This window comes from Acomys russatus, chromosome 2 (assembly GCF_903995435.1).
Source record: "Acomys russatus chromosome 2, mAcoRus1.1, whole genome shotgun sequence".
NCBI classification, from domain to species: Eukaryota; Metazoa; Chordata; class Mammalia; order Rodentia; family Muridae; genus Acomys; species Acomys russatus.
The window spans coordinates 100,211,433-100,224,074 of NC_067138.1; the positions used below are offsets into that span (position 1 = coordinate 100,211,433).

General features: G+C 40.9%; 1 protein-coding gene across 1 annotated transcript in view; it reads left to right on the forward strand.

The window, feature by feature from the left end:
* The window catches only part of Tek (TEK receptor tyrosine kinase), a 124,414-nt gene that overhangs the window by 54,928 nt on the left and 56,844 nt on the right, over window positions 1-12,642 (forward strand). The window contains exons 3-4 of the mRNA XM_051164319.1: window positions 3,778-3,888; window positions 4,281-4,433. Coding sequence (XP_051020276.1) covers window positions 3,778-3,888; window positions 4,281-4,433 — 264 coding nt within the window. The remainder of the gene's footprint in view (window positions 1-3,777; window positions 3,889-4,280; window positions 4,434-12,642) is intronic.

The window sequence follows — 12,642 nt, forward strand, 5'->3', positions numbered from 1 at the left end:
GCAGCAAGCTGAGGCAGATGAATGTGGCCCTGAGTCTGTGTCATACTAACATTAACAACCCAGACACACCAAAGAGAACTCAGTTCTTTTCATCCAGCAGAAGCAAACACCTTTGCTTACAACTTCTGCTCTCATTTGCTTTTATCTCCTGCCCCTAACTGAACAAAGAAGTGTGTTTTTAGTTTTCCCATCCAAGTGATGACCTTATGCATGCATATCTTCCAGTATAGGGCTTTGCAATCTCATTTATAAAATGTAGTAGTTGGCCTCACAGGTCTTGTGAACACTAATATGTATGCCATGGGCTCCTGTCTTAGTTAGGGTTTTATTGCTGTGAAGAGACACCATAACCACAGCAACTCTTATAACTGAGGCTGGCTTACAGTTCACCAGTTTCGTCCATTATCATTATGGCGGGAAACATGGCAGCATGCAGACAGACATGGTGCTGGAGAAGGAGCTGAGAGTTCTACGTCTTGATTCAATGGCAATAGAAGGAAACTCATGTGAGCTCGAGACTTCAAAGCCTGTCCCCACAGTGACACACTTTCTCCAGCGAGGCCACGTCTCCTAATAGTGCCCTTCCCTGTGAGCCTAACATTCAAACATTCTACGGGGGGCCATGCCTAGTCAAACCACCTGAGCTCTCTAATTAGAAAAGACAGGCAATAAAACAAAACACCCTAAACTGGATCTCCTGGGATTGCCGTGTGATCTTGAGCCAGGTTACTTTCTGTCCCTCAGCTTTCTCGTTTGTAAAATGGGGATGATGACAGTGCTTACATCATAGAGAGATTATGAAAAATAAATTCTTGTAATGTCCTTAGATCAGTGTTTGGTCCACAGCACTATTAAATGGTTCTTATTGTTGTGGGTCAAGGCAAGTCACGTGGTGTGTTAAATGCACACGGAGTTTATAACAAGCTCCCAGAGCATAGGAAGGCTGAACTCAAGCATCTTAACTTCTTTGCTAGTACTCGGCAAAAAGTTTAGAGATATCCATGCAGGCAGACAGCCTCAGACCTTTGGTGTGAAGGTGCCCCTAAGAAAACAGGGAGCTAAGAGACCAAGTCTGAAATAATAAAGAGCCACAGCCTTGGCGGGGAGGGAGGGAAGCTACATTGGAGTTGAGCCTACGGAGGAATCTGAGTTCCTCTCCAAATACAATGCCCAGCGAGAAGTCCCACGCTCAACTAAACAATCTCCACACAAAGGGGAAAAAACGTAAACAAACGGGCAGAAAAAGTCACAAAGATGAAATGACCAGAAAAGTTCTCACAGAAGCCTCTCGCAGTCAGGAAGAACTTTGTGTGTTAGGGTGACCAAATTGTTAACATGAGAGGGGGCACCCCCAAAGCCTCCCCTCTGCCTATATTACCTGTCCCTGCCTGCCTTCTCTGCACGCCGATCCATTTTAGTTCCTGCTACTCACACCCATGTTATAGATTAATCGCAGCAGGGATGTCATTCGTTGATACTTGGCAAGGACACCGTGAGCGCCTTGAGGCTGAACTTCCAGTGCTCCATGTTCCTAACAGCCTTCACGGTGGGCTTTATTTCCAAATTGTAGATGAGAAAGCTGAAATTTGCGGTGGTGAAATTGCTTGGAGAGTGTCGGAGGGCGGATTTATGCTCAAGGCCATCTGTTTCCAGGCTCATACAGCCTTCTCGGCATCTTGCTCTGTACCTCGCCCCCTCTGTGTTTGCCCGAAGCATCAAGTGCATCAAAGGCATTCACTTTCCTGACCATCCAGGGGAGACCTAGCAAAAAAACTTTTCTTCAGTTAGCAGTCACAACACAAAGGCCCCCCCCAAAGAAGACCACCAAAGCCTTTTCAGGGTAGTTTAGGTGCATCTCCTGCTTTCACAAGGTAGCTTTCTAAGCTAGAGGTACACAGAGCACTTAATGGGATCTCTCGAGTCAGTCCCCATCCAAAGACACAGGTAAAATAAGAAGACACTGAGCAGCAGATTCATTGCATGGTTCTTAGTGGAGCCTTTCTGATTTCAAGACTTGGTCCTGGAGCAAAACTCTGTAGGAACTGTGCAATTTTGCCATCACATGCAGGATAGTCTGCTATTGATTTCTGATTTAGGTGCTTTCTGATCGGAAAAGTCTCTTATTAATGTAGGTGTGCTTTGTGGCATTTTGGTAATTGGGGATTAGTTTCATGAGTTTCTGAAGACCTTTCATGGTACTATTCAGGCCACCTCTATTTTTTTTTTTCTGGTCTGTTCGATCTGTTGGTTTCAGAAAGTTGCCACTCTGCTTGGAGACTTGTCAGTTTTACTACTAGTGCTTTGTTTCATGTGTTTTGAAGGACTGATGGTAGGTGCACAAACAAGCCACATGAATGAGATCTTCTAATAAGCTTTTAATAGATGGCTGTCTCACCACATAAATACTATTTTGATCCTAAACATTTTTGGCATTAAAAATATTTTCCAGCGTAAGTATTGCAAAGTTAGTTTCTTTTAGTTAGAAATAGAAAACTAAATTGCAATATGACAATATCTATTATGTTAAGTGTTAGACTTGCCATATTACAGTTTAGTTTTCTATTGCTTCATTCCCAAGGTATGTCCATTTTGTTTCATGTATAGTTTAAGAAATTATGTCTATATAGGCTATATCTATCTGTCTGCCTATATGTCTGTCTGTGTATGTTAACTACTTCTGAAATTCCCTATCTTTTTACATATATTTGGTATGTCTTCTGTCACTTTTCTGTATTTTTTTTTTTTTTGTGCCATGATTTTCTTTGTCCTCACTCATGCTCCTTTTAGTTATCTGTTGACTTCCATTGTCTCTTGTCCTCTAGGAAGGTTGTATGTGTTACTTATCTCTTCTTAGTGTTAATCCTTCTATTTTTAACGTTGATTTAATACTACCTAAAGATAATTCCCCACTTATCACATGGAATGCCATTCTTGCAGATTATGGTGTACATTAAACAAATATTGCTTCTGGAAGAACGTTAGTCACTTTCATTCACATATCTTCTTCAGTAAACCAAGCAGCTGAGGCAATGCTGTTTTCCAAGCTTGGCAATGAGGTAGAGTTTGCAGTCACTGATGACACTGTAAGCCAAATACAGAATCCCCCCTGTTTCCCCCTCACTGTTGCCCAGTTCCACAACTGAGTCAGCTTATACATGTTAATTAAAGGGCACAGGGTAAGACATTGGCATCCATCCTTGTCTTTCCTCTGTAATATTTCAGTCATTGTATCATTAACAAGCGCAGTACTATATTCATTCCTCCTTGTGTGGAGTGCACTTTTTTAAAAGCATCAAACACCACTACATAAAAAGACCAAAAGAAAAGTGAGTAGGGAAATGCTACTGTCTTTTCTATATTGAGGAAACTCATATTCCAGTAGAATCCTTTTGCACTTTGAGTAAACATGGTAGGGATTGGGGAAGGGTAGCAGATTCATAGTTAATTTAATTTATAATTAATATTAGGATATAGTGTGATAGCAGATGTCAAGCATCATGAAGTGCCCACTTCCCTAGTCATTTGCATAAAGATTATCATACATACATTGTGTGTACATATTTGTAGTTTATAAAGGAAATAGCCATTCCTTTCATTAGATTCTTTAAAGTGCCAGGTAGTCTATTACACACTCTTGTTCTTCACATCAGGAAAGCCAGGTGATGCTTGGCAGGTGCTGGGTCTCATTTTCTGGACTTTCGGTGTTTATTTGCTCCAGAGGAAAATGTGCAAATTAATTAACTAATTAATTAATTTATTGTCTTTCTCTTTTAAAAGCTTCCTTTCTACCTGCTACTTTAACTATGACTGTGGACAAGGGAGATAATGTGAACATATCTTTCAAAAAGGTATTAATTAAAGAAGAAGATGCCGTGATTTATAAAAATGGTGAGTCTGTTTCATCTTCCTTCACCGTCGTGTGAGACACCAGACAAGGGCCAGCACATTAGATATTGCCATATTGCAATTGCAAGGGTAGTTGTCTAAAAAGCTGCTGTGACATAAGCTTTCAAATTCTCTGTGTAACAGAAGCCCTCTTACACGAGGTCTTTGGTTATTTAATTGAGCAAATTGAGGTAGGGATAAAAAAAAAAAACCCCATGCACATATATGCCTGCACATATAAGGTGCGGGTACATTCAATGAAAGCTTACTGTGACATAGTAAGTGGAGTCTCAAACCCAGCCGGGTAAGATGCGAGCTGTCTGTCTGTGAGGTTATCTGGTTATAAGCACAAATGTGAGCACAAACTGTCTTCCTCCACGCCCCTCCCTTTCCAGGTTCCTTCATTCATTCAGTGCCTCGGCATGAAGTACCTGATATTTTAGAAGTGCACCTGCCTCGTGCTCAGCCCCAGGATGCTGGCGTGTACTCAGCCAGGTACATAGGAGGAAACCTGTTCACCTCGGCCTTCACCAGGCTCATCGTCCGGAGTAAGTGACTGAGAGGCCACTGTTGTGTACTGATGTAGTTGTTAGGACTTTTTGCAAGTTAGGAAAAAACAGCAGTGCTACCTAAGTGAAATGGGACAATAAGGAGACAGGATACAAAGGACTCTTGGGAATTTGACGGACAGGTTGATAAGCAAGATGCCGAAAAGATATGTTCTAGGGGAGATGTAGTGTTCGAAAGTAGGGGGGCTGGGCTAAGCTTTTCCTCGAGTCCGTGGCTGTCCTCACAGCTAAGACCCACAGTGGTTTACCTCTATGTCTTATATTCCCAGTAGAAAGAGTTAGCTTGACCTAACACGGGTAGATAGATGTCTACCAGTCTAAGCCAGGAAGCCATAGGCAAAAGTAGAGATGGAAAACAGAAGGCATAGCTGTTCTGCAGATCCATCCCCATTGGGAATGGGAGCTGAACTGAGAAGGATGGTCTCTGTGAGCACCAGGATGTGAGGATCACAGGGAGATGAGCTGGGTCATCTGGGCCACTAGGTAAATGGTTTTTTCCTTCAAGTCCCATGAGTTCTAGATCATTTAACTCTCTAATGTGATCTTTAGTTTTATATTTGAAAGCTGCAAGAGTTAGAGGCAGCAAAACTTTCCCTCTCCACTATAAAATAATCATCAAGGTAGAAGGAGCCAGAAGCAGTAATTTTTTGCTGTTGTTGAGCAGTTTACTTATTTTTTATTAATATATTCAGATTACATCTCAATTGTTATCCCCTCACTTGTCTCCTCCCGTTCCTCCCTCCCTTCCTCTTTCACCCTATCCCCTCCCCTAGGTCTGTGACAGAAGGGGACCTCCTCTCCCACTATATGGTCACAGCCTATCAAGTCTCATCTTTGTAGCCTGCTTATCTTTTCTCTGAGTGCCACCAGGCCTCCCCAGCAAGGGGAAGTAGTCAAATAGAGGGCACCAGAGTTCATGTCAGAGTCAGTCTCCACTCTCCACTCAACTGTGGAGAATGTTCTGTCCCTTGGTTAGATCTGAGTAGGGGTTCAATGTTTGCTACATGTATTGTCCTTGGTTGGTGCAATAGGTTGAGCAGAACCCCTGGGTCCTGATCTGCCCATCATGATGGTCTTCTTGTGGGTATTTAGGGCCCTCTGGATCCTTCTATTTCCCCATTCTCCCATATTTCCCTTACCTAGAGTCCCAGTAGGAAGTCCCTGCATCCATACCGATCTCCCGGTAAGTGAAGACACCCCTTTTTGGTTAGTGTCCAATTATAAGCGAATATATACCATGTGGGTCTTTCTGGGTCTGGGTTAACTCATTCAGTATGATTGTTTCTAGTTCCATCCATTTGCCTGCAAATTTCAGGATTTCCTTGTTTTTTAATAGCTGAATAGTATTCTATAGTGTAAATGTACCACAGTTTCTTTATCCATTCTTTGACTGAGGGACATTTAGATTGTTTCCAGAGAACCAGTAATTTTTTTTATGGAGAAATTGATTTATAGAAAGCAAGAGACTTGTCTTGAGTTTCCCTCAGCTGAGTCAAGTGATTTGTGCTTTTAATCCCTCTGGCCTTTGGGCCTAAGTCTCTGTCACTCCTCTGATGATGAATCTCTCTAATTCATGAAGATAATTTATTTTGCTTTATATTATGTTTACTTATTCACTCAATAAAGTATATTAATGACTGTATTTAAAAGCACTGTGTTGGTGTTAAAGACAGAGTTTAGCACAATAAACTCATATCCCTCAGTTAATTCTCAGTCAGAGGAAGTATGTATGTAATTAGATAAGTCAGCATTAGAACATAAGGGTAGAAGTATGAAAAGTGTGGTTCACCTAGTTTATTCCCCATGCCAAGAGGCCTCAAGAGATAAGCAAAGTAAGGCACTTTATAGGCAGGATTATTTGAACTTCAGGTAAGAGAAATCTGCCCCTGTTCCCAAAACTGGCTTTCTTGTGTCCGGCTCATGTAAAAACCAATCTTTTTTTTTTTCATTTTATTATTTTATTCATATTACATCTCGATTGTTAGCCCTTCCCCTGTTTCCTCCCATTCTTCCCTCCCTCCCACTTCCCCCCTTCTCCCCTCCCGTATTTCTGTGATTGAGGGAGACCTCCTCCCCCTATATATGCTCTTAGAATATCGAGTCTCTACTTAGTATCTTGCTATCCTTCCTCTGAGTGCCACCAGGCCTCCCCATCCAGGGGACATGGTCCGAAAAGGGGCACCAGAGTTCATGTGAGAGTCAGATCTCACTTTCCACTCAACAGTGGAGAATATCATGATCGTCGCCTAGGTCTTGGTAGGGGTTCGAAGTTTAATGCCTATATTCTCCTTGGCTGGTGCCTTAGTTTGAGGAGGACCCCAGGACCCAGATCTGCCTGTCATAAAGTTCTTCTTGTAGGTTTCCAGGACTCTGTGGGTCCTACTATTTCCTTATTCTTCCATGTTACTCTCGCCTAAAGTCTCAATAGGATGTCCTCTCATCTGACCCACTTTCTTAGTAAGTAAAGTTTTTCATGGTACGTATCCCTTGGACTAGTGTTTTGGTATAAGTGAGTATATACCATTTGTCTCTTTTTGCTTCTGGGTGAACTCACTCATTATAATAATTTCTAGATCAATCCATTTGTCCACAAATTTCGGGAATTCCTCGTTTTTAATAGCTCAGTAGTATTCCATCGTGTAAATGTACCACAGTTTCTTAGTCCATTCTTCTACTGAGGGACACTTAGGCTGTTTCCATGTTCTGGCTATTATGTATAAAGCAGCTATGAACATGGTTGAGCATATGTCCCTGTTGTGTGATAGGGTATTTTCTGGGTATATTCCAAGGAGTGGGATAGCTGGGTCTTGAGGAAGCCCTATTCCCATTTTTCTGAGAAAGCGCCAGATAGCTTTCCAAAGTGGTTGTACTAGTTTGCATTCCCACCAGCAATGAAGGAGTGTTCCTCTCTCTCCACATCCTCGCCAACATGTGGTGTCATTTGAGTTTCTGATCTTAACCATTCTGATGGGTGTAAGATGGAATCTCAGTGTCATTTTGATTTGCATTTCTCTGATGACTAATGAGGGCAAACATTTCTTTAAGTGTTTCTCGGCCATTTGATATTCCTCTGTTGAGAATTCTCTGTTAAGTTCCAAGCCCCATTTCGCAAATGGGTTGTTTGGTTTTGTGGTGTTTAATTTTTTGAGTTCTTTATATATTTTGGATATTAAACCTTTGTCAGATGAAGGGTTGGTGAAGATCTTTTCCCATTCTGTAGGCTGTCGCTTAGTTCTCTTGACAGTGTCTCCTGCCTTACAGAAGCTTCTCAGCCTCATGAGGTCCCATTTATTAATTGTTGACATTAAGGCCTGGGCTGTTGGTGTACTGTTCAGGAAGTTGTTTCCTGTGCCTATGTATCCCAGGCTCTTCCCCACTTTTTCCTCTAACTGAATTAATGTGTCTGGTTTTAAGCTGAGGTCTTTAATCCACTTGGACTTGAGTTTTGTGCATGGTGACAAATAAGGGCCTAATTGCATTTTTCTACATGTAGACATCCAGTTAGACCAGCACCATTTGTTGAAGATGCTATCCTTTTTCCATTGAATAGATTTGGCTTCTTTGTCAAAAATCAAGTGAGCAAAAGTGTGTGGATTCATCTCTGGGTCTTCGATTCGATTCCATTGATCCACTGGCCTATTGCTTTGCCAGTACCATGCTGTTTTTATTACTGTTGCTCTGTAGTACAGCTTGAGATCAGGTATGGAGATTTCTCTGGAGGATCTTTTATTGTATAGGATTGTTTTTGCTATTTTGGGTTTTTTATTTCTCCATATGAATTTGAGAATTGATCTTTCAATATCTTCAAAGTATTTTGTAGGTATTTTGATAGGGATTGCGTTGAATCTGTAAATTGCTTTTGGTAAGATGGCCATTTTTACTATGTTGTTTCTCCCAATCCACGAACAAGGTAAATCCCTCCATCTTCTGATGTTTTCTTCAATCTCTTTCTTCCGAGGTTTGAAGTTTTTTCGAATAAGTCCTTCACTTGCTTGGTTAGAGTTACTCCTAGATATTTTATATTGTTTGTGGCTATTGTGAAGGGAGTAGTTTTTCTAATTTCTTCCTCTGCCTGTTTGTCATTTGTATACAGGAAAGCTACTGACTTTTTTGAGTTTATTTTGTATCCTGCCAATTTGCTGAAGGTGTTTATCAGCTGTAGGAGTTCTCTGGTGGAATTTTGCGGGTCACTTATATACACTATCATATCATCTGCAAATAGGGATAATTTGACTTCTTCCTTTCTCGTTTGGATCCCCTTGATCTCCTTTTGGTGCCTTATTGCTCTGGCTAGAACTTCAAGAAGTATATTGAAGACATATGGGGACAGAGGGCAACCTTGTCTGGTCCCCGATTTAAAAAGGATTTCCTTGAGTATCTCTCCATTTAATTTAATGTTGGCTGTTGGTTTGCTGTATATAGTCTTTATTATGTTTAGATAAGTGCCTTGTATTCCCGAACTCTCCAGAACTTTAAACATAAATGGGTGTTGGATTTTGTCAAATGCTTTTTCTGCATCTAAAGAGATGATCATGTGGTTTTTCTCTTTCAGTTTGTTTATATGATGGATTACATTGATGGATTTCCATATGTTAAACTATCCCTGCATGCCTGGAATGAATCCTACCTGGTCATGGTGAATGATGTCTTTGATATGCTGCTGTATTCGCTTTGCGAGTATTTTGTTGAGTATTTTTGCATCAATGTTCATAAGAGAAATTGGTCTGAAATTCTCTTTTTTTGTTGGGTCTTTGTGAGGTTTAGGTATCAAAGTGACTGTGGCCTCATAGAAGGAATTTGGTAGTATTCCGTCCATTTCTATCTTTCGGAATAGCTTGAATAGTATCGGTATTAGCTCCTCTTTGAAGGACTGGTAGAATTCAGCGCTGAAACCATCTGGCCATAGGCGTTTTTTTGGTTGGGAGACTATCAATGGTTGCTTCTATTTCTGTAGGCAAAATAGGGCTACTTAATTTGGTTATCTGGTCTTGGTTCAATTTTGGCAAATGGAATCGGTCGAGAAATTTGTCCATTTCCCTTAAATTTTCGAATTTTGTGGCATAAATGTCTTTAAAGTAGGTTCTTACGATTCTTTGTATTTCTTCAGTGTCTGTTGTTCTGTCTCCCTTTTCATTTCTGATTTTGTTAATTTGGATAGTGTTTCTCTGTCTTTTAGTTAGATTGGCTAACGGTTTGTCTATCTTGTTAATTTTCTCAAAGAACCAGCTCTTGTTTTGTTGATTCTTTGGATTGTTCTCTTTATTTCTAATTTATTGATTTCAGCCCTGAGTTTGATTATTTCTAGGCGTCTACTCTTCTTGGGTGTTTCTGCTTCTTTTTTTTTCTAGAGCTTCCAGATGTGTTGTTAGGTTGTTTATGTGGGATGATTCCTTTTTCTTTTAGAAGGCGCTTAGTGCTATGAATTTTCCTCCTAGCACTGCTTTCAATGTGTCCCACAAATTTGGGTATGTTGTTCCATCATTTTCATTGAATTTCAGGAAGTCTTTTATTTCTTCCCTTATTTCTTCCATGACCCATGTGTCATTAAGTAGAAAGTTGTTTAGTTTCCACGTGTTAGTATGCTTTTTGTTATTTCTGTTGTTGTTGAAGTCCAGCCTTAGACCATGGTGATCTGATAAGATACAAGATATTATTTCAATCTTCTTGTATCTATTGAGGTTTGCTTCATGACCAACTATGTGATCAATTTTAGAGAACGTTCCACGGGGTGCTGAGAAAAAGGTATAATCCTTTGCATTTGGGTGGAAAGTTCTGTAGATATCGGTTAGATCCATTTGATTCATGACATTGGTTAATGAGGTTATTTCCCAGCTTAGTTTTTGAATCAAAGACCTATCCTTGAGTGAAAGAGGGGAGTTGAAGTCTCCCACTATTAATGTGTGGGTACCGATGAGTGGGACAAGCTTTGTTAATAATTCTGTTACAAATGTGAGAGCCCTTGTATTCGGAGCATAGATGTTCAAAATTGTGATGTCTTCTTGGTTGACTTTACCTTTGACGAGTACGAAGTGTCCATCCTCATCTGATTTGATTAATTTTGGTTGAAAGTCTATTTTATTAGATATTAGAATGGCTACCCCAGCTTGCTTCTTGTGACCATTTGCTTGGAATATTTTTCCCCAACCTTTTACTCTGAGGCAATGTCTGTCCTTGTGGTTGAGGTGTGTTTCTTGAATGCAGAAGAATGTTGGGTCATGTTTATGCATCTACTCCGTTAGTCTGTGTCTTTTTATTGGAGAATTGAGACCATTGACGTTGAGAGATATTAATGACCAGTGATTGGTAAGTCCCTTCATTTTTGGTATTTGTAACAGTCGAGATTTTGTGAGGTTGTGATTTTGCAATGATATATTTACCTATTTTCTATGTAGTTTTGGTGGTAGTTTGACCAGTTGGGGTGGAGTTTTCCTTTTAATAGCTTATGTAAAGCCGGATTTGTGGCTAGGTACTGTTTGAATTTGTTTTTGTCATGAAATAACTTGTCTTCTCTGTCAATGGTTATTGATAATTTTGCTGGATATAGTGGTCTTGCCTGGTATCTGTGTTCTCTTAGGGTTTGCAGAACCTCTGTCCAGGCCCTTCTGGCTTTCATGGTCTCTGCTGAGAAGTCAGGAGTAATTCTGATAGGTTTGCCTTCATATGTTACTCGGCCTTTTTCTCTTGCCACTTTCAATATTTTTTCCTTGTTCTGTATATTTTGTGTTGTTATTATTATGTGGCGGGAAGATTTTCTTTTCAGGTCTATTCTATTTGGTGTTCTGTAGGCCTCTTGTATGCTCGTATGCATCTCTTTCTTCAAATTGGAAAATTTTCCTCCATTATTTGATTAAAGATGTGTTCTGGGCTTTGGAGTCAGCTATCTGCTCTTTCCTCTATCCCTATTATTCTCAAGTTTCGTCTTTTTATGTTATCTTTTAGTTCTTGAATGCTCTGTGTTAGGAACTTTTCAGATTTAGCATTTCCCTGAATGGTCGTTTCCAGTTCTGTGATTGTATCTTCAAGTCCCGATATTCGTTCTTCCATTTCTTGCAATCTGTTAGATAAGGCCACCTCTGAGATGCTTGCTTTCTTCTTTGAAGCCTCTTGATCACGTTTTTCTTCTGTGTGTTCCTGCATCATAGCTTCCATTTTTATCTTCATGTCTTGGACTGTTTTAATGATTTCCATCATCTGGTTATTTATATTTTTCTGAAATTCTTCAAGTGCCTCTTTATATGACTCTTTTAACGCTTCAGCCCTCTTGTTTGCCTCCCCTGCATTTGTTTACAGATTTTATTTGTTTCTTCCATTATCATCTTCTTTACTAAGGACTTGAGGTCATTTTCTTGCCTATCCATTGCTGTTAGTTTCTCTAGGTTGTTTTCATTGGGATTGTTGGGATCCGGAGATGCCAAATTGTTTTGGTTTTTGTTAGTATTCTTTTGTTGTCCTCTAGTCATGTTGATGGCTCTGATGTTGGAAGGTATTTTGTAGTGACCTTCGCTGGTTGAGAGTAGTTAATTGATGACTGATTATAGATCAGGTGCTCTTGCCTGTGGGGATCAGGGAGTATTTCCATGGAACAGGTAGGTGATCCGGTTTCACTCCTGGTGATTTTCCTCTGCACCTTTGGCTCCCGGCTGAGTCAGCCAGAGTAGATATCTGTTTGGATTTTACTGCTGTAATTCAGAACAGCAGTTTTGGGACCTAGAATAAGGCCCACACACAAACGTTCTGGTTGTGTAAGTTGATCCCAGCTGCCTGTCCTTCCTGTGGCTTTGTAGTCCACACCCCAGGTAGTTCAGATCATCTGGGGGTGTAGCTGTCTTTTAGCTCTGTCTCTATACCCTGTAGCGGTGTCCAACCTCTCCCAGAACTATATGCCTGGAGGGACCAAGGTCACTCTTGGTCAGCAATTAGACACTGCGAGCAAGACCCACGGTTCATCTCCCGATAATGTGAGAGTACCTGCCTTGTTGGGGCCAGGAGCCTCAGCTAGGCTCTCTCCTTTGGGGAGTGCAGGGCGAGAGCCTTGTAGCTGGGAGGTTAGGGAGCCTAGGGTTGCAGAGCTCTGGCGGTCGCCCACGGAACCAGATCTTCCCGCCAGGCTATGGCACTCCTCTAATGCTCTAGGTCAGCAATTAGACACTGCAAACACGACCCACCCACGTCCCATCTCCCTATAATG